The 24,684-nt window shown below is 27.5% G+C and overlaps 1 protein-coding gene across 1 annotated transcript; it reads left to right on the top strand.

The window, feature by feature from the left end:
- Nucleotides 1-480: 480 nt before the first annotated feature.
- On the top strand, nucleotides 481-1,020 carry LOC124946297 (homeobox-leucine zipper protein ATHB-52-like). The gene has a single exon (XM_047486861.1). It carries the CDS (start codon nucleotides 481-483, stop codon nucleotides 1,018-1,020), a length of 540 nt encoding a protein of 179 aa, XP_047342817.1.
- Nucleotides 1,021-24,684: the final 23,664 nt, after the last annotated feature.

Genomic DNA, 24,684 nt, shown 5'->3' on the forward strand with positions numbered 1-24,684 from the left:
TCAGTTCATTTACTATTAAAAAAAAGGATTAGAATCTTGATTTGGGAAGATATAACTGACATATAGAAGAATCCCAGATCATTCTTATCCATTTGTTAATCCCTAGAAAGCTCGCAAGGTGCATAGAACACATTAAAAAATAGTCATGATAATACTTAGTGGGGAAACAAAAAATTAAAGTCATCCAAGTTCAGAAGATTTCGGATGAATTTTTCCTGTTTGATCAATTATTTTATCAGCTCTATCATTGCTTATTAATTAATTTATAAATGTCTAGGGATCACTTTCATCAACAAAAGATAAACTTTTTAATGCATTTCCTTATTTTAAATTTCATTCTTCTTTGCATGTAATATTATGGCCCATTCCCACGTGAACTTCAATATTCAATTCTTTTCCCCCATAAAATTCATTAAAAAAAATTAAATCATATTATATATATCCAACATAGCCACCAATTCTCTATGACTCCCAAACATCATGACTTTCTTTAACTCCCAAAATAACCAAAAAAGCCATTCATTTGTCAAACAAAACAACAAGAAGAGGCTGACCTTAGAACAAGTTAGCCACTTGGAGAAGAGTTTTGACTCCTACAAGAAGTTAGACCCGAACCACAAGCTCGAGTTGGCGTTGGAGCTTGGAGTTCCGGCTAGGCAAATCGCTATATGGTATCAGAACAGGCGGGCAAGGTGGAGGACTCAAAGTCTCGAGATAGACTATAGCTCTCTCCAGTCGAGGCTAGAAACAGCTTTAGCAGAGAAAAAGAAACTCGAGAAGGAGACCGAGCGACTTAGAATCGAGTTGGGGAAGGCTCAACAAATGGTTGTCGAGTTGAAACAAGGTGGAAACATTAATAACTCTAGCTATTATGAAGAGGGTGGGAGCTCGAATATTTGTAGCTTGAATGATGAATTAAGTCGTCCAATATGGGAGGATATTGATGATCAACATAACGAGGGAAGTTTGCAATTTCAAGAACTTTTATGCATGTTTGATTGGGGCCGATCACAAGTCTAATTAGGTTCGATTTCGCATGTCTTTTATTATTTTTGTTCTTTTGTTGTGATACCTTGGCTAAGTGGGATAAGACTAAGCAACCAAATCTTGAGACTAGTCTCTTGAATATGGAAGAATTGTTCAATGAAATTTCTCATTGAATCAAGTTTCAGTTTTACAATAGGATGGTGTAATTGTATTATATTGTAAAGGTCTTTTTTTCTAATCCAAAATAAAGTCTTTTGATAAACGGAGGGTTGGATATATATATATAAAATAATACTTAATTCTTAAATTATCTTAATCTTGAGTCGAGGGTTGTGATTTATTTGAATATTTGTGTGAGTATAAATGAGTACTGTTTCAAATATAAACATTTGAATAAAAATGGAATTTCTTTTTATATTAATATATATATATATAATAATAATAATAATCAGGGGCGAAGCCAGGATTTGAAACCTATCCGGGCTAATTTTTTATTAAAAAAATCTATCCGGGCCAGTTTTATAGTTTAATGTCACCAATGTCTTTTAGCGACGAAAAATAACATTTTAGCGACAGAAAATAACCAACAACGACGGTAATTTACCGTAGTTATTGATATAATACATAAGGCTCCCCGGACTACAGCCCGGGCCAGCTTGCACTTGGCTCCGCCCCTAATAATAATAATAATAATAATAATAATAATAATAATAATAATAATGTTTAATTCTTAAATTACTCTAAACGTCAGTTCGAGAGTTTGCTTGATTTGAATTTTGATGTGAATATAAATGTGTACGGGTGCGGATATTAATATATATTTGAATAAAATCTATATATCTAATCAATATATAATAATGCTTAATTTTCAAAGTGTCCGGATTGTCGAATCGAGAGCTGTGGTTAATTTGGATAAATATGTGAGAGTAAATAAATATTTGGGACGAATTGTGAGTTGACCCACTCATAAACTTAAAACGGTTATGTATATCTCGAACTTGTAACCTAATAAAATAAGTACAACCTTTTAACCAAGTGTGATTAAAAAATATAAATCATATATTTGATTGACAAAAGTGTGAGGTCACGCTAAATATTAAAAAATATGAATCATATATTTGATACACTAAAGTGAAAGTACTAAAGTGAAAGTGTAAGATTACGAGATAAAATTTTCATTGGAAAATATATATATATGTGATGAGATATGTGAGAAGATAAGTTTTTTTACCGAAATGAATAAAATATAAAATTAGAGTGTTTCATTTTTTATTTTAATATATTATTCGTGATTTATTAATAATTTTAAATATTGAATATATATTATTATAATTTTTTTAAATTTTATTTTGTTCATATTTTTATCGCAGAAGAATTTTCATAGTAATACTTAATTCTAAAGTGCTCTAAATGTCGGGTGAAGAGTTATGTTTGATTTGAATTTTGTATGACTATATATGGGTAGGATTGCGAATATAAATATATTAAATAAAAAATAAAAAGGTTTGACTCTTCGTCTATGTCATTTTTTAAATGTTAAAATTATGAATTTAAATGTTTAAAGTTTGAGACATAAATAATATTTTGATAAATTGGAGGATTAATTAGAATTTTAATTTATGTTATTTAAGTCTATAATTGACAAGTAACTATAGGTAATGAGCCTGATAATGTGATAATTTATTTTTTCTCATCATCATTTTTCTCTCATTTTTTTTTTTATTATATTTTTAATTATTAATTTTTTTCTTTTCTCTGTTTTCATATAAATTTTTATTATCTTTAATTATTAATATTTACAAATAATAATAATATTAATTACATTTTTTATATATATATTATATAACTAATTGAGGGTATAAATTTAGGATTTAAGGTTTATTTTAGGGTTTAAGATTTTTTTATATAAATATAAATATATATTTATATAATTAGTTTATGATTTATAATATCTTTAATTATTAAAATTTGTAAATAATAATATTATTAATTTATTATATTTTTTTATATGAATATATATTTATATAATTACTTTATTACATATGATTTATGGTTTATGGTATAAAGTTTAGGGTTTATGATTTTTTTTATATAAATATATATTTATATAATTAGTTTAAGATAAATGATTTAAGTTTATGGTATAAAGTTTAGGGTTTATGATTTTTTTTTATATGGATATGTATTTATATAATTAGCTTAAGGTACATGATTTGTCTTTAAGTTTAGAGTATAAGACAATTTATTTTTATTTAAAAAAATAATAGAAGGAAAGAAAATGAGAGAAGAATAATGATTTTTTTTTATTTTTATTTTTTTTCTAACTTAATTTTAGAAAAAATAAAATATTAATTTTAATAAATTTAGTGTTTAAAAAAATAAAAAAATTTTAAGATAAAATAAATAAATAAATAAATATTAATAAAACTAGCATGGATTCAATGTATTTACTAAAAGGGTAATGATATAACTAAACCATTATATATACATAAATCTTTTAAATAAAAATAATATTATTCAAATTTAAATAATTTTGAATTAATCTTGTAAAAGTTAAGTTAAATTCAAATATAATGTTTAAATATATTTTTAAATTTATCAATTATATAAAGTTAAAAAACATTTCTTAATTAATTCAATATTTTTTTTTTATCTAATTATTTTAAAAAAATGACAAAACTTAGTTTTATATACTCGTTTTATTTACATTTTTTTGTTATTTTTTTAGTCTTAACCCAAAAATTATTTTCAAGCTTACCACAACTCATATTGTTGAATCCATTCTTAAAGATAATGCACACAAATAAATCATATAAATTGACAACAAAAGTAATTTTGACAAAAACAAATATGTAAACATTAAATTATGGATCAAATTAGTAATCAAATTAAATTAAATTCTAATTTAACTTATTATTATATACTTATTTGAAAAAAATTAAAATATTAAAAAATCAATTAACTAAATTATTTAATTTTTTATATTTTATATCTAATTTTGATTATTTAAACACCAATAATAATTAATCTTTATAAAAAAATAATATTATTAATTGTTTTAAAATAAGTAAATTATTATAATAGATAATTTTACAAAAATAAACAAAAAAAATAAATTAATATATATATATATAATTAATTAAAAAAAATATGTGATAATAATAAATTACTTTATAATAATAAATTATTATAATAGATAATTAAATAAATAATAATTAAATAAAAAAATATATGTGAATAAAAAATATAGTTCATACAATGTCATAATTTATTTTTTATAATAATATATTATTATAATAATTAATTAGACAAATATTAAAAAACAATAAAATTAATATGTATATATAAATAATTAAATAAATAAAATACATGATAATAAAAAAATAATTTTTAATCTTAATTTTTTATTTTATAATAATAAATAAATCTCAAATACATTTATCAATAATTTAAAACTTAACGTATTTAGTTGAAGATATTTTTATTTTACTTTTTAATTTAAATATTTTTATTAATTTGTTATATATTTCTTTTATTTCTTTTATTTCAGTATTTTTAATTAATTTTTATATATATATATATATTATTTTTATTAAAAAATAATATTAATTATTAATTTAGTGATTTAATTTTTTTTATAATAATAAATAAATTTCTAAATTACTTTAAAACTTAACCTAATTAATTAAATATATTTAAAAATAATTTAAAAATAATTTTTCAATTTCACTTTTGGGATGATTTAGGCCTTAACTTACCCCTCTATGAACACGAATGGTTTTATTTTTAATATTTACGTTACTCAAGTTGACATTACCTACATGAACGAACCATTCGATTACACATTTCGACATTTTAATCCTTAACTCACTCATTGTGACCGAACCTTTAGCTTTTCTCACTAGTGTTTATGTTACTTAAGACGTCATTCCCTATACGGAGGAACCCTTAATTATCTCCCATGTTTGTTTACTCAAACTGTTTTCTCACTAATATTTGTTTTACTCAACCCTACAATCTCGCTTTTACATCCTTCACAACTATTATATATTATCTTTCAAGTCAAATTCATAATACCCACATATAATATTTACTTTTACAGGGATTCAAACATTGATTATGAAACATAAATACTATAACAGAGACGTTGAATTAATTATATATACTATATGTTTAATATTTAATATAAATATGTTTTTTTAAATAATGATATATATATATATATATATAACATTTTATATATAATAAAAATAATTACTATCTCTTATTTTAATTTTTTCTTAATATATTATATAAATTTATTAATAAAAATAATATAAATATTTTTTCTTCAAATAATGATATATGTATAATAAAAATAATCATATCTCTTCTCTTAATTTTTTCTTAATATATTATATAAATATATTAATAAAAATAATTTATTTTTTCATTTTTTCTAATATATAATATTTATATAAATATATATCTTATTCTAAATAAAATTATTTCTCTCCTAATTTATTTTTTAATATATATTAATTATATAATGGTTATTATAACGCTAAAAATTGATCATTAGCATACTTGAGTTACTTCGAGATGTCATCGTTTGTACATATGGTAGCATGTCACAACTCCATCAAACTATAATAGGCCTCCTGTCAATGGAGTGCATCATCTCTCGATTTTTTACATCGAGATAACATATTTCACATTCTTGTATATTCACAATGCATTGCTCCATTGCCATGTGGTTAGCTTTTCTAGTTACTCCTTTTGTTTGAATGAATTCAAAGATTCTTCAAAAATATAAAATGGGTTTATGTTCATCATATTGAGCATACAATTTATAGGACTTCAGGTCAACAATTTTCATTCTCGTCTTTGTGTTTCTCATGATCGTTGTGTAGATGAAGAAATATCTTCGTTCAGATGACATGATCGTCCTTGTCTTGAAACAAGGGAAAGTCAAAATGTCATGAACACGTCTAATGGAGTGATGACCATTCAATGCCTACGTGCAATATAAATGTTGGGCATGTGAAGCATAATCAACTATTTAGTTTTGTGATTCTTTCAATCAATATATATCGTTTTTGGTTTGTCATGAACAACCTGTAGATCTCGAAAGATGGTTAAGAAAAGAAGTAACATCAATCATATGACGACCCGTGTCATCATTTATGCATACCTAAGGGGAAGTAAGCGCATATTTTTCAAGTCGTCGTTTTTATTTAAAATTAAAGTATTTGAAAGTTGGGGTTAGTAGTAAACAAAATAAATTGTTGTAAGAATTCAACCCTCGTCCTCACATTACAATGCACACAATGTTTTGCAAAGTATAAGAAATATTTTACGTTCAATGGAAAGAGAAAGAAAATCAAGTCTTCTTCAAATTCATACTTTCCTCGTCATTTGGTTTTTTGTTTTCTTCGTTTTCTTTGGCATTCCGATTGTAAAAACTTAGCCACAAATGTCAAATCTCTTTCTTGTCGAGACCGTCGTCGTCTTTGTGTTGTTCCACTCAAAAGAGTAAGAGGCATTGGATTTTTGGTTTGATTATGACTTTTATGGCTAAGTCATCGTCCTCGAAAGATATCATATCGTATAACTTGAACATCTCATGGTTATCCAAATGGCTAAGTGTGTGGCGTAGACATACCTATAACTTTGTAAGACAAACATCAAAGAAAGGAAGAAAACGTGAGGTTTTTTTTTCATTTTTTAAAATGCTAGAATGTACTCGTGTGCGCCTATCTAACTATATGCATACACATATATACATAAGTATAATAGGCACGTGAAGGTTTTTGACGTGGCTTGACCATTTGGGAACAACCGAACGGCTAGGTCTTTAGAATCGTAACCGGAATTTTATTTCAATGAAGAAAAATCATAAGAGAAAGTTCACTCAATCCGATCGAGAGCATAAAAAATCGCCGACAAGAGGAAGCATTGTCTCAATTGAGAATTTCTCCTCATCCCCATGATGCATATCCCTCGAAAGGGACCTCATCGTTTGGGAGAATGATCGATCTCGTGTACTTAGGTTAATCCTCTTGCATCATCATTCAAACTTGGAACAGATCGTCATTTATCATTGACTAATATTTGTACATAATACTATAGGTGTACAGATGATGTCACACAACGCATATTGTGTACTACCTCAAAACAAAAGGGTGATGTTACCAAGATTAGAACCAATGCATATAGAAAGTAGAAAGGCAAAATTGAGTAATGTAACATTTTCCGCCTTCATTTTTTTTTTTAGATTTTTTTTTTGGTTGAAGGTGTAAAACATTATTTTTAAGAATGGTCAAAATTTTATTTCTAGTTAAGCATTGACTACTCCCTCGTAGAGTCTCCAGAAAAGCTATGCCAAAAATCAACCCTTCCCGAGAAGTGGTTTTCGTTACTCGATAGTCATGTCCCATAAATCACCATTCTCTCGAGTCTAGAGTAAGACGAAGAATCAAAATGATAGGCTTGACTAGAGTGCATTTAAAACATCGATTTAGACTAGCTTTGACTTTTTTATAGCCGTTACCAAATTTACTACTTGAGAAATTATGAAAAAGTTATATTGCATATTTAAACGCATTTTAGAGATTCTGTTTGCTTGGTTACACGTGAGAAATAGCTCATACGCTACGTATCATGTGTATGTCATATTATAGTCTCTACTTTAAACGTTTGGCCATTTAAAAGAATATCATTTTACATCTTATTTATTTATCCAATCCTCAAACATGTGTCTAAAGGTAAATTCAGGCTTAAACATGTATCTAGTTTTGCATCATTCTGTTCCTAGAGCGTGCGTCTATATCATTGGTCCTAAATCTAAAAATAAAAATTTTCTAGTAATTGTAGAAGTATGGCGAAACTCAAAAAAACAAAATGTATAAAATTACTCCAATGAGGTGCTTGAATCGACGCTAACGCAACTGATAAGCTCCAATTTCAGCCGTCCAAAAATTCGAAAACTTCTTGCACCAAAGAATATCTCCCAAGTGCACAAAGGAGACAAATCTTGTTGATCTCTGGTCAACAAAGGGGGATCGGCTTGTAATGCCCGAGAAAAATGTTATTTGAGCTTTCCTTTGTTAAAATCGCCCCTCTTCTCTCTCTAAGAACCACTATCTCCTCTCATCCTCCTTTCTTTGATCTGCTTTGGGTTTTTTTTAGACCTCCATTTGCCTTGCCATCTTTGTGTTCCTAAGGTCATTTGGCTTCTTGTCTTGTGTGTTTCGATTCAGTGATTCAGAAGTTGGATTTTTTCCAAAAAAGAATATGTTGGTTGTGTTTGATCCTCGTCAAGGAGAGAGTTGCATGGTGATGAAGAAAATGGAAGGGAATGCCCTGTCGGTACGTTTCTGCTCTTCATATTAGGGAAGAAGAGTCTGGGTGACTGATTATACAGTGGCCTTATTTGGATTGTTGTTTTAGGGTATGGGTTTCTAATTGCACCCAGGACATGGCCTTGTTTGACATGTAATATATCTCTTTTTTTTTCAGCAAAATTAAACCAACCTAATTAAACTAGGAAGATCTCGTGCGATGCAAATAGATAAAAATATATTGTTATAATGTTCCGCGTTCATCAAATTTGGTATTAAATTTAAAACATAAAGTGTTATTAGCCTAGTTGGTTAGAGAGTTATATTTGTTTTTGTTAGGTTGCGAGTTCGAAACATACTTATATCATTTTTATTTTTAACCGTTTTAAATTTATGGGCGGGTCAACCCAGAATTTGACCCAAATATTCATTTACTCTCATATATATTCAAATTAACTACAACTCTCGACCCGACAATCCGGATACTTTCAAAATTAAGCATCATTATATATATAAATTAGTTAGTTAAAAATGTCCCGCACTCATCAAATTTGGTGTTGAATTTAAAATATAAAGTGTTATTAGCCTAGTTGGTTAAAGAGTTGTACTTGTTTTTGTTACGTTGCGAGTTCGAAACATACCTATAACATTTTTAATTTTATTTTTATTCGTTTTAAGTTTATGGACGGGTCAACCCAGAATCCGATCCAAGTATCCATTTATTCTCACATATATATCCAAATTAACCACAACTCTCGACCCGACAATCCGGACACTTTAAAAATTAAGCATATATAATAGATATTAAATAAATAAATTTTGTTAAACTCAATTAATTCATTTATATATATACAAGAGTATAAAGATTAGTGGGCAAAATATAGGTGTACAGTTACATATTTATTTATAATATTTTTATCATATTTTTCCTAACTAAATAAGGAAATTAATAAATAAATTTGTATCTTTAAATTTATATATATATATATATATATATATATTATAAAATAATAAAATATTTAAATAAAATAAATGATAATCTTTTCATTTGTTTCTCTCATCATATATATTCATTATCCTTTTTTTATTAATTTTAATTTAGTATGAAATTTTTGTTTATTAATATAATAATGAATTATTCAAAAAATTACTTATTAATAATGATATATACATATGACATTATATATATTTCTTATTTTAATTTGTATCAATGTGAGAAAAAAAATAATTAGAAGATATAAAAATTTATAATATATATTTATGATAAGAAAACAATTAAAAAAATTAACTAGGAAAGATATATTCATATTTGTAAAAAACAAAATTTGACCAACCCAATTATTCAATATTATTAATATCAAAATAATATTTTAAATTTTTTATTTAAAATAATCAAAAAAAAAATGTTAAAATCAAATTAAGATTAATTGTTGTGATTATAAAATCCTAATTAGAAAAATTAAATAAAAACTAAAAATAATTTGGGGTTAAAATATTGTATTTATTTTACCCAAATTAAACCCAAAAAAGGGTTGAAATAATTAAATTATGATTTTAAATATAAATTATGTATAATTTATGGGTTAAAAATTAAATAAATACCTCAAATTATCAAAAAATACCCAAAAATAAAATAAATGAACATAATTTTTATTATGTTGTCAAAATATTTTTGTTTATTAATTTGGTGAATAAAAATGAAAGAAAATGATTAAAATTCGATTTCAAATAACTTTTTTAATAAAAATATAAACTAATAATCCTATGTGGCATACATTATGTTTAAATTTGCAGTAGAATCCGTGACCACCGAATAAGCGCCCAGGCTTCACCCAATTCCCAGGAATACGTCGCGTAGCCGACTGTAATGGAAGCAGCGCGCGCCCAGGTCCACATAAGATTAGTTAACGAGACGCTAACCCCGTTAACCCAGATGCTCCAACGACCGATGGAACACCAGCATAACGTAAAAGATCGTTCTTTTAAAACAAAACGACGTTGTTTTGTTCGTCTCCTTCATGAACGCTGGAGGCCCGCGATCGACACCGGAAACCTTCTAGAAACATTATCTCTGCCATCATCCATCCTTATCCTTCTAGATTTCAACCACAAGCACGTCTCTCCCTCGCCATCATTACCCCCATAAGCTTTGAATTAAAATATATGCTCTAGCTAGGTTGCCGAAGACAAAATAGAACGAAGAAGAAGCAATTCCATAAGAGAAATTGAAGTTGAATTCGTCTATGAAGCCGACATATCTAGGTATAAATAGTCCTTTCTCCAAGCCGAAATTGAAGTTCTTTCTCCAATCCATCAAACCAAATCCGAACATTAAAGTCTTACTGAAGAACTACAAAGAACTTCGATGACTGATTTTTTTAAGAAACTACTTTGGCGATCTAGTCTTCGATCTAGGGCTTTTAAAATATTCCTACACATCATTGGAGTGTTCTCCAATCCCTAGTAAGCTTTCAGACCTACTATAATTCAAGTTTGGATTAAAATTTGGATTTTCCAAGTTTGATCGGGTTGATCTTATTTAGGGCTCAATTTTGTGTTTTTTTAGTTGAAATCAATCCTTAAATGATTTCAAAGCTTTCTATTGAAAGAGATTTCATCAATTTAGCCTAAATTTAAAAAAAAAAAAAAACCCAAATTCGAGTTAAAAATAAGGAAATTTTGGATTTCATGATTTTGAGCTTTAAGTTTGAATTTTTTAATCATATAGTTATTTAATAAGTTAGTAAACATGTTAGGATGATTTCAATATCATATTACATCCATCCCGATCATGTTATATATAACTGAAATTTAAAAAAAAAAGTTTAAATTTTAGTTTTAAAAATTGTAACAAAGCTTGATTGATGTTCTTGTTTTGGTTGTGTTCGACTATAAATATCATTTGAAAGTTATTGGAACAAGAATTAGGCCACGAGATGACATAAATCAAATGTTTCCAATTATTGCCCTAGAAATCGGGTTGAGAAATTGATCGACTTATAGCTCGATTGATCAAGTTTAGGATTAAGGATTATGATCCATACATCCATATGAGTTGTTTTTAACTTACGAATCATGTTTTCATTATTTGTATCAAAAGTTACAAACATACAATCTTCATATGAAATGAAGAACATCGGTCCTCTTGGACTAAGTCACGTAGGACCGAGGACCGAGAATCCTTAGTCCTGACCAAGGTCGAGGACCGAGAAAATTAACCTATGACCGAGACTTAGGATTGGTGTTCTTGATTTAGGACCGAGACCAAGGACCGGTGTTCTTAAGCAAGGATCGAGGAATCCGACCGATGATTCTAACCTAGGACCAAGACGTTTAACATAAGACCGAGGAAGCTAGATTTGGGACTGGGACTCCCAGACCAGGGATTGAACAACCTGAGTTCAGGACCGAGCCTCTTGAACCCTAGAGTTGAACACTCCGGTCCCTTGACTAGGTGTCCCGATCCAGACCACTTTTGGTCTAGACCGAGCCCATCCGGACCTAGATCAGTAAAAACAGACCCAAGCCCTAGGATTCCGGTCCTAAGGCCTATTTGGTTTCACTTTTCAAAATTTATTTTTTGTAATTTTGGAACCCAATCCATTTTCAAATAATCTCAAAAAGTCAAAAAAATGAATTTTAAATATTTTAGGAATATTTCCCAAACAAATATTTTGACTAAGGCCCCGTTTGGAATTTATTTTTAAATTCTAATACTTTTATGATATTTTCCATGTATTACACTCAATCTTATATAAATGCAATTGCGGATACACACTTCAAAATAATTTTGTACAATTATTTACGTAATCTAAACATACCCTTGTTTAGGACCCTCAGACTACTAATTAAAATAAATGTTACAAATAAATATTTTATAGCAAGACTTTTAAACAATAAAACCATCTTCGACGAGCGCGAATGACATAGCGCGAAAGACCTTTCCCGAGCTTAACAAAAAAAACGAACCCTTTATGGAAACTCTGGTATAAAGTACGTTTATACACGTACCTTTTACTGATTTTCTTAAAAATTATTTGGCGACTATGTTTTCAAATAAATATTCTTTTATTAAAGTAATTGTATTTGATTAATTTAAACTGGATTTCAAATCAAATTATTATCTGACTATAATAAATCCCAGATTATTAAAAAAGAATAAAATTAGTTATTTTTATATAGTTAATTTCAAAGGCAGTGAGGTATTGTCAAAATCTTTAAAAATAATATTTTATTTTAAAAAAATAATAAAAAATTCCTGGCACACAAACATATATTATAACGCATTGAACATTGAGTCACCCGACGATTCCCGTATTGCCACATGTCAACTAGACACGTACTAAGTTACGAGATTTCCCGGGGTACAATATTTTAGTTATATATATATTATATTTAAATATATAGGAAAAAGAAATTAATATTTTAGTTATATATATTATATTTAAATATATTATTGTGGACCCCCGAGAATAGGCTCCCCTCCGTAGCTTAGCACGTATCGTGGACACGTGGCAATACGAGGGAATATATCGCGGGATGGTTCGAGATTCGATGTGTTTCAACCTTAGTTTGCGTGTTAGGCTTCTTTTAAAATAAAACATTATTTTTACAAGATTGTTAGAATAATGCTTGAGAGCTTTGGAATTAATTTTTTAAAAATAATTTTTTTTGTTCAAATTTTAATAATCTGGGGCCAAATAATAATTCGGTTAAAACCTGGTTTAAATTAATTAAACATAACTAATTTAAAAGATTATTTATTAGAAAATCAGAGTCGCCAAATGATTTTGTGAAAATCAATAAAATGATTCGTGTATAAACATATTTATACCAGAATTTTTGTAATGGGTTCGTGACTTAGTTACGCTCGGGAAAGGGCTTTCGCGCTATGTCCTCCGCGCCCGTCAAAGGACAACATTTATTTTGTTTTAAAAATACTCTAGAGATTAAAACTTTCTTTATAACATTTATTTTCTTCAATTAGTAGTTGGGGTTCCTAAAAATGATAGGCTTAGCTTGCATAAATAATTATACAAAAAAATTTTAAAAGGCGTACCTACAATTGTGTTTATATCTAACTAAGTAAAAATCCTGAAAAATATCAGAAAAAAGTGTTAAAGTTTAAAAATAAATTCCAAACAGGACCTTAGCCAAAACATTGGTTTATAAATATCCCGAAAATATTAAAATATTATTTTCGAACATCCAGAATTATTTGAAAATGGATTCGGATTCCAAAATTACGAAAATAATTTTGGATTTTGAAAAGTGGAACCAAATAGGCCTTAGAACACAAGTCCTAGGGTCTGGGTCTAGTTTGGTGGATTTGGGCTCGGTCGGGCTCTGTTTAGACCACGGTGGTCTGGACTAGGGCTCGGACACATGGGTTAAGGGACCAAAGGGATTGGTCCTAGGTTTGGGAGGCTCGTTCCTGAACTCGAATTGTTTAGTCCTAGACCTGGAAGGCTCGGTTATAGGTCAACTTTATCGGTCCTGGTCCTACAAGACTCGGTCATAGGACCAAGTGTTCTTCATTTGGTATGAAGAAATTGCAGGTGCTATAACTTTTTATTCAGATAATGGAATCATAATCTGTAAGTTATAGTTAGTTCATATGATCATGAAAAACAAATGTCCCTAACATAAATCACGATTATTAAATCTTTACAAAGATCAATTTCTAAAAACCATTTCTATGCCTAATTTTTGTTCCATTAGTTTTGAAATGATTTATATAATTGAACACAACCAAAACAAGAATATCATTCAAACATTAAAACAATTTTTGAATATTGAAATAAAATCAAAAAATTTCAAAAATATAGATTGATCAAACATGATCAAAACGTTGTTACAGTCATTGGGGATTTATTCAAAAACATGTTTCACAACTATTTGAACCAAAAAACTCATATTAAACTCAAGAATACAATATTTTTAAAAATCAAATTTTTAAGCTTAATTTTTCAAAATTTTTGATTCCGGTTGATTTGATCTGATTTATTTTAACAGAAAGTTCATACATGATATAAGGATTTATTATATACAAAGACATAACATGAACAAGCCCTAGAACAGATCAAACCGATCAAACTAGAAAAAATTGAAAAATTCAAACTTTTAATTAAAAATCGAAATTCAAAACTTATGGATTCATACCAACAGTTGGAGAACACTCCTTGGATGTGTTGGAGGCTATCTAGAAGCCTAGATCGAAGTTGTGATGGTCGGACCAAGTCTGCACAAAACTATTCTTGTCTGAATTCTTCAATCTTCGATTTAATGTGTAATTTGATGTAATTGTTTGATGTCTAGGTAGAACAAGCATTAAGGGGTATTTATAGTCACTTAGGTCGGTCGGGGGAAGGCCAATTTAAGTCGAATTGGTCAATCGTCGATCTTATCCCTAATTCCTTATCTATTCGTGGCAGCCTATTTCTAGAGTGCAAGGTGTTCATCCTAGCAAGGGGCTATTGTAGGCGATGATGAGGCGAGAATAAGGGCAAAGAAATTAGGGGATAAGGTGTACAGATGGAGGAGATAAATATTTCTATCAACATAATAATAATTATGTTCATATTTTTATTTTTTTGGATATTTTTTGGAATTTGGGGTATTTATTTAATTGTTTTTAAGTCATAAATTACACATAATTCATGATTAAATCATAATTAAATATTTTTAACCCTTTGGATAAAATAAATACAATCTTTTAACCTCAAATTTTTTTATTTTATTTTTTTTGAATATTTTTTTTAATTAGAATTTAATTATCACAATAATTAATCCTTAATTATGTTTTAATTCTTACATTGGGTTATATATATATATATATATATATATATATATATATATATATATATTATAATATATATATATATATATATATTATAATATATATATTTTTGATGAGAAAGAAAATAAAGAAATTAATTAATAGAAAATAGTAAAATCCAACTTTATTTTAAGGGAGTTAATTAAGTAAGAGAAATGAAAAAAATATATTAATAAGATTTATGAATTAATTAGATAAAACAATAAACATTAATATTTAATAATAAAAAAATATCAATAGATAAGAGGGAAGAGAAATTTTCAAATTGGCTAGTCACAACCCTTAGCTCAAGGCCGAATTACCTATATTTATTCATAAATTAAAAGCCTAATGTCCAAAGAATATAATTTTGTAAAGCTTGATTTGCATAAATGAATAAGGAAAGAAAACGTTCACGATTACGTCTGTCTGTGGTATCAACGGCATTGGAAGACGAAGACACAGGAGAGAGTAAACAAGAAGAAGAAGAAGCAATAACCAAGAAATGGAGACACGAAGAAGAGATAAATTGTATTCCTGAGACGGTGTTTGATTTTCTTAACAACATGATAAATTCCAATGAAGCTGATAAAATGAATCTCTCATCACAACCTTTGATGAATGACCAAGTTAGTCTATGCATTTACAATCACAAGAAAATGGCTGCCAGTGGTTCCGGAAGCAAGATTGGCTTCAATGATCAACAACCACCCAATCCTAAATTTTGCTATGTATTTTTCTTTTAGTTCCTAATTAGTAGGACTATTTGTTTTGACTCCATTTCTTTTCTCAAACTTTTAAAGAATAAAATCTTTCTTTTATTGACCATAAAAAATACTTATTATTATATTAATCATCATAAATTCACTCAAATTATAACACTCAATTGTTAATCATCCTAAGACACAGTTCTCGGAAACGGCCAACTAGTCAAAAGATGCGTTTAGAATTTAGAGAGGTGGATGCAAAGCCCACTTGGAATAACGCCACCTACTGGTCTCGGCATATTGGCACCATTTTCGGAATCCCACGGTGTGCCACATCGTCTAAGAAATTAGTATGATCTATCACATGTCTAGTTAGACCATATATGGTGGTCCATCTCTATGAGTTTGATATTTTTTTAACGTGTTATCTTATAATTTGAAGCTTTTATAATCTTAAAATTTGTTGTTATTTTTTAGGATCCTTTCGAGTCTTCACCCCATCACATTGACACCTACAGAGATAGAGCGATGTCAAATGTGAAAAAAACATGGGATATGTGGAGATATACTAACAAAAAGGATTACATCCAACCATATAATGGTGATGAGGAGGTAATCAGATTAAACCCTCCTCCTGAATTCGATTACGATGATTGGAATTATCTCCTTGACCATCACTACTTCAAGACTGAATTTAAGGTACAGTAGAAACTCTTTAAACTAATAATGTCAGGATTAGAGAAATTTATTAATTTAGAGAGTTATTAATTTATCGATTAATTAATAATTATTAATTTGTCAATAAATTAATAATTACTAATTTAAAGAGTTTTTAACTGATTCAATGTATAATTCATATATCCGTAAAAAATAAGTAATTATACATACCAAACAAAAAGACAAATTAGTATATTCCTCTTAGAATTACGTTACAACGAACATTGGGACTCCAAGCTTAGCACTATTAATGACTTTTGAAGTACTAAATAAATTTTGAAGTACTACTATAAATGTAATCAAGATGAACAAATGTGAATGTATTATTAAGCAAGTTTGGCATATATAATTTATTATGAATGTGTTAGAGTATTCAAACTATATCTCACAAGTTAACTTTTGAAACTAGGCAACTATTGAATCATATTTCAATAGAGTGTAATATATATGTTTTTAGTTTCTATGAATTATTAATTTATAATTTTCTTAGGACCGAAAATTATAAAGGGATTTCCCGAAAAAGTATTATCTTATTATTTTATCGAGTTTTTCAAGTTTTACATTGGCCTAAGTCGGGACAGGACAAATTTATTATTTTAGAGAGTTTATTAATTTACCGAATATTAATTTAAATAGTTTCTACTGTATAATAGTCATTTGTATTCATTGTGTATTTAATAGACTATTAACTAACAACTATAACTATCTAATAATTGCAGAAAAAAGTTCGACCAACGTCGGCAATAAAGCAAAAGTGGTATACATCCACCACACCGACAACAGACTATTTTTGCAAGTGGAGCGACAAATGGTAAAGTTTAGTAAGAGTATTAAATTTTTATAATATCTAACAGATGCTATGTATGTTATTTGTACAAGAGAGGGATATTGGACACGCCCCTAATTACGCAAACTTCTTCCTACATACTCATACTAAGAGAGCAACCGCCGAGGATCTAACTCACGTGTCTTCTCTGCATGTTAGTAGGTTGTCATAAGTTCTAATCTTTTCTATTGTTTTAGTTTGCATGTATAAGTTTAAAATTACTAATAGTGTTATAAATGATTGTAGACTGTGATGCGCGAGCGGCTATAAGCAAACCCTGATATGTTGTTGTTTGAAGTGTCTGAGGCTACTTTGGGATCACAAAGACACGGGAGGGTGACTGGGATGGGATCGGTAATACATCCAACGCAGTTCAGAGCGGATCAACGGAAAAGTTCTTCCTCGAGCATCAACAACTCACGGGTGTCTCAACGTCAAGAGATGAAAGCATTGCGCGAGGAGAATAGGACCCTACGAGATGAGATGGCGTAGATGCGCGCACAATAGGACACTCTAGAGGTGCAAATACGCGCACAACAGGACATAGAGGCGTAGATGCGCGCACAGCAGGACGCTCTAAAGACGTATATGCAAGCACAACAAGAGGCTATATAGGCGCTTATGTCTAGGATGCCCCTCCTCCCCCAATTAGTATTGATTGACATGCGATTTGAGATTTTTGTATTAATACGATTTAAGATTTTTATTGAAACTTGGAATTTATTTTTATTTATAAAGGATCTTTTTTTGTTAATAGTAGTAGAACAAAATATGAAACATGTTTGATAGGAATCAAAAAAATACTAAAAACCGGAGAGCAAGGATTATCAACGACGGTGTTAGGGGAATGCTGACGTTGATAATTTACCATATTAGTAACGGCGTTAGGGGAATGCCGACATTGATAAGAGAATCAGAAATGTGCCAAAAACCCGAGAGCAATGATTATCAACGACGGCGTTAGGGGAACGCCGACGTTGATAATTAACAATATCATCGACGGCGTTAGGGGAATGCTGATGTTGATAAGAGAATCAAATATGTGTCAAAACCCGAGAAAAGGGATTATCAATGACTACGTTAGGGGAATGTCGACGTTAATAATTAACAATATCAGCGACGATGTTAGGGGAATGTCGTCGTTGATAAATAACAATATCAGTGACGACGTTAGGGGAATGTCGTTGCTATTAATTGTTAATTGTTAGAGACGGGTCTGTCACTAATATTTTAATTATCAATGTCGGCATATCGTCTTCGATAAAAAAAATTATCTTTTAACGAAAAACTTTTTAGCGATGACTGGTGACGATTTTGTTCGTCAACACTAATATTTATTAACGACAGCATTATGACTTTTAGCGATGGCATAAACCGTCGATAATGATACATTTTCCACTAATGGTTAACTTTATTTCATAAAGACTTTAGTTACAGAGTTAATAATTAAAAAATCAATATAACTAAGTGTAAAGAGTTTTCTTTAAGACGTAAAAAGTTTCATGTTCAATCCACATGGAGACCCTAAGTTGAAATGAAAGTGGTGGTGTTATCTCCTTAAATTAATAAAATATTTAAAAAGAATGATGAAATAGCTCAAAATCAATGTAATGGATTGAATTGAATTGTCTCTCTTAAATGAAAAAATGGTTGGAATTAAGCAAATTCCATTAATGAATGGAAATAAGATTGTGAGTAAATTAAATAAAATAAAATTCATACAAATTTAAACGTGAATTAACGATGAATTTAATTCAAATTATAATAAAATCAAATAAGTTTTACACAAATTCTAATTTTTTTTTATAGAAATAATGTGATTAAATATTATAACTTCTTATGTAGAGATTAAGTGAAGAATAATTTATATATGAATAAAAAAAATTAATCTCTTGTATAGAAATTATGTTTTATTCAATTATATATTTATAATATAATTATCTTATTCATTGTATGATAAGTATAGCAAAAGAATTTGTAAAAAATTGTGTGACAATTTCTTGATTAGAAAATCATTGATTTAAATCATATAAACGTGTGTGATTTAAAAAAGGTACCAACACGAATGTGGGGCAAATATTTTTATTGATAATAACACAAAAATTATTGTGTATATAAGAATTTGTAAAAAAAATGTGTGACAATTTCTTGATTAGAAAATCATTGATTTAAATCATTTAAACGTGTGTGATTTAAAAAAGGTATCAACACGGATGTGGGGCAAATATTTTTATTGATAATAACACAAAAATTATTGTGTATATAATGATATATAAAAAGATAATTTATTATTAAAGTAATATGTTCTCTACAAAAGATAAAGTTGCGCAACTTTAAAAAAATAAGAAAATGTCTTGTTTATATTTGCTGAGTTAGTGCTCATATTTGATATTTTAAATTTGAGGATTTTGAAATCAAGAAATCTGTCATATTTTGACATTAATTTCATAAAAATTTGAAGAACCAATGTCTTCAAAATGATTTTATGAAATAAATGAAGAAAATATATTATAAAGTCTTGATATGACTTATAACAAATTTTATAATAATGATATGAAATTTGTTCATGATTAAAAAGTGAATGTCACAATTATATATATCATGAAGACAATAAAAATTATTTCATTACGTGTCTTTTGTACGATATTTTTATCGTTGAAAATTACGATAAAATGATGAAATCTATTAAGGATGTGAATTGCACTACACGAAATATCATGTTGTTATCAAATGATATATTGATATTATTAATTGAAAGACTATACATTTAAAAGTGAATATGTTATACTTAGTAGTGCAATCTGCGTATGAAAATCTTCTAAGAAAATTATGAGTGATAGATTAAGCATTATAATCAATATTTTTGACTTACGTCGAAAAATAAAACATTTATATGAAAAATATGTAATTGTTTACACGAAGGAAGAATAGTTCAAAAACATTTTGTTTACTAGTTAGCTAAGTAAACAATATTTTTATTTAAAAAATTAAATGGTAAGTATGTACGAATGACTATGCTTATTATTAGAAGATATTCCAAGATTATCTAAGAATGTACCAACGTAAATTTCTAATTATTGTGATAGTAATTTGAAATTGGACAAACTTAGAGTCAATGACAAGTCAATGACAAGTCTAGACATACACGCCTTAGAAATAATGTCCTTAGACTATACTCTCTAATGGAGTTATCAAATTTGACTATGTAAGTCGAAGATAACATTGTGGATCTACTAACCAAATTATTAAATATAGAGTTAGTTTGAAGTAGTTTTAAGATATTAGCCTACTATAAGTTGGTATGAAGGAAAACCCAACATATGCAGACTAAAGATCATAAAACTAGGTTCAATGGGACAACCTAATTGTAGTGACTTGGAAGATTATTGTTGAAGATTAATACTATAATGAAACAATATATATTTTGACGAGGATAAACAAATAGTTTTTAATGATTCTTTGTGAGCAAAGAGATCACCTATGTGAGAGAGAAGTGGGGTCGCTTCGAAGGAATTGCACTCCTCAATTCTAGACCCTCTCACAGAACTAGGCGCGTTCAATGACCAAAATGGACACAACCATGAGAGCTTGACATTTATCAAGGATAGTTCTATGTGAAAGTGTGTAATCATTTACACAAATGACAGAATAGTTTATGGACATCAAGTCTATTAATCAGCTAGTAATATTATATACTTTCATAAGGGAAGGTTCAAAGGCTACGCCTTTCTATCCTATGTAAAATTTAACTGTTAACTTTTTACCGGATTAATCTTAAATTTCCATTAATGTGGGAGATTGTTGAAATTAAGCTAATTCTATTAATAAATGGAAATAAGATTTTGAGTAAATAAAATCAAATAAAATTCTCACAAATTCAAACGTGAATTAACGGTGAATTTAATCTAAATTATAATTTAATATTAATTTTTTAATTAATATTTAATGCCTAATTAGAAAAATAAACTTTAATGTTTTGATAAACAATCAATTTTAATTAGTCTATCAACTAACGTATTTCATTAGCTAGCATGAACTTTTCATTAGCTAGCATTGAATATTGAATGTCTCATATTGCATTTCAGCAAATCAACGTATAGGCAATGATATTAATTAGTTATGATTAATTAACAAATGAATGAGCAATATTTATTGTCAATAAACTTTTGAATGATTTTATTTGAAAGTTTAATTCTCAGCAATATACACTCATTTCATTTTACCCCACCACATCATTTATATCATTCTCTCTCTAAGAATTCCAAAATATTTTTTTCTCTCCACTTTCCTTTTGTACCTAGTGATAGTTTAGGTAAATTGTCATGTTCGATGTGTAGTGATCTCAGTGCATAATCATTACTTAATTTGTTGTACTCTAGGAGACAGTCATCTACGATAAGTTCCAACACAAACGGGAAATAATGGATTTGTTTTAAGGGAAATATGTTAAGCACATGCCTCGAATCAACCCGTACTTATTCGGTGATATCGTTCTTCATATATTTTATTTATTTCATTTATTTATAACATCAATTTTTATATTTTTTGTAATTTATTAAAGACTATATTTCTAACCCAAAAATAAATTAAACCTTAAACATATTAGATAAAATTGAATCAATTCTTTTCAAATAGACAATCACTCCAAACAAGGCTTTAAAGATTTTGTGAGAAAAAAATAATAATAATAATAATAATAATAAATAATAAATAATGCCAGTTTGGCCTTAGTTGTCAATTGTCATCTAATGGAGGAGAGAGAGTAAGAAAAAACAAATAGTATATTTCATGAAATTATTTTTTGTTGTTTCCTTTGCTTCAAATTGATTTATATCAGCTTCACATATTCTAAAATTTATAACTAAGCTTTTAAGCTATTTATAGATTATCATTTAACTTTAAAACAATAATTTTTTTAAATGTATTATCTAATAATTATATAGAACCGTGATATTTTTTAAATTAAAAGATAAATAAATTTACTTCAAGTTAAAAATTTATTATTTTGTTCAACCATACATATATATATATATATATATATATATATATATATATATATATATATATATATATATATATATATATATATATATATATATATATATATATATATATATATATATATATATATATATATATATATATATATATGTGACAAAATATCACAATTAATTGTTTACTTCATTTATATTTGGATTCCCTAAGTAGATTCTCATATTCAAAATTATTGATTCAATTTAATCTAAAGTTGATTTAATATATGTATAAACTTTGGATGAAATAAATGTTGTACAATTTTTTTGACATAAATCAAAATAATATCAAATTAGTAATAAAATTGAAGACTTGTATTTTATTAAATAAATTTATGAAGCAAAAGAAAAAAAATAGTATAACATTTTTTTCTATATAAAAAGGATCATCACATGGGCTGTGGGCTGTCATTACCTACAATCTTACAATTTCCACTTTCCTCGCCATATTTCATGATAAACAAACCTTATTTTATATACATATTAATAGTATGACAACATATATATATATAATATAGAAGTATTATATTATATTTAGAAATAATTTAAACCTTTAAAAAACATAACACAGCCGTCTTAAATGAAAATGTAATAACAAATTAAGTTTATTTAGTTTTCTTATAAAGTTATAAGAGTGTATTTACTTTTGTCATAATTATTATCATATTTGAATTGTAAAATAAATATTAAATGAATTATTTTTGGCATTTGGTAATCTTTTTAGTAAAAAATGTGCATGTGAAAATTTGTAATATTTTTTTACTGTGAGACTATTTTTTGAATAACATTTTTTTCTAATAAATATTTTATTTTTTCATTACAAAATCAAACATCAGTTGGTCAATTTTCTTAACAATCTTAGAAACAAAATTTACAAGGGAGTTGGGTTTCTCAAATTATCCTATTTTGTCTTTTTTATTTTCTTTGTTGTTTTAAACTTTTCCTTATTGTTATCCTTTGTAATCGATTTTGTAACTTTACATATTTAGAAAATAAATAATAAATTAGCCCTTGATCTTCTTGATTGTTTTTATATAAACCTATTATATTTATTTATATTGAAATATCTTACAAAATTTCTTAGATGAATATAAATTTTGTTGCCAAAATACCTAGCCACTTCTAGGTGATAAAATTGGACTTTATCTGATTTGTGGTCTAATTTAACTTCAATTTTATTAATTGTTAAGTTTAAAATTATGTTTAATGTTCAACTTAAAATTTAACTACGTTTTATTTTATCAAACAAACATATAAGTTTCTTACTCAACTATAATTTCTTTAATCAAACAAAAAAATCAATGGAACTATAATTAATTTTGACCATATTATTTGATATACAAACAAAAATTTTTTAATAAAAATTAAGTTCCAATGTTATGATTTTTTTTAATTTAAAATGTTTGAACAAGATCTCTAGGTAGCTCGTTTAGTACAAAGAAACTAGCACTACATTCTTTGATATAGAAGATATACTCTTGAGTTTGTGGGGTAGTTTCATAACAATGGATCTAACTAGTTTACTAAGAAGTCTAATTGACACTTGAGTTGCAGCGTTTGGAATGATATTTTCTTCATATGGAAGAACCGAACATAAAACGATGCTCTAAGAGTTATAGGAGTTTGACTTATTGTCTGTTCCGAGCTAACCTCTATCGCCATTTGTAAGATGCTTACATATATTCCACATTGTATTAACAATTTTGTAAGGTAGAGGAGATTCTCACGGAATGTCCCATGACATATTGATGAAACTTGTGAGAAGATTGCGAGTCTCACGATGAATCACAACACTATGCAATTGAGGTCAAGCCAACTTTCATGTTGAACATTGTTATACCATTTTTCATAAGACAATTGTTGTATGAGTTTCGATTTCATCTCAAAATATTTTGAGTTTAAGCGGGGTCTGAGGCTAGTTCTCATTTAATTAAAAAAATGTTATATGAGTTTTTGTTAAGAGGGTTTGTGTGTCATGCTAGTTCTCCTTTAAGGTCTCCAGAAAGATCTCATTTTTTACCAGAATTAGGTTGTCCCAGCACTGACCCTATATAAAAAAACGTGGAAAAAATAGCTCCCTAATTTTAATTTAAAATAATTATTTTGATAAAATTTGAACTAATAATTAAATAAATTTCTTATTTTTTATCATTCTGTTACACACTTTTATGAAACTCACTAATGTTATACACTTTCATGTTAAAAAAAAACAAATAAATTTAATTAAATATGTTAACTTCTTATGAAACTCATTGTCTAATTAATTTTGTAATTT

The sequence above is a fragment of the Impatiens glandulifera genome, chromosome 7, assembly GCF_907164915.1.
Source record: "Impatiens glandulifera chromosome 7, dImpGla2.1, whole genome shotgun sequence".
NCBI classification, from domain to species: Eukaryota; Viridiplantae; Streptophyta; class Magnoliopsida; order Ericales; family Balsaminaceae; genus Impatiens; species Impatiens glandulifera.

Excerpts from the sequence above, each read along its gene's own strand:
- LOC124946297 (XM_047486861.1), top strand. The coding sequence starts at position 481 with ATGACTTTCTTTAACTCCCAAAATAACCAAAAAAGCCATTCATTTGTC.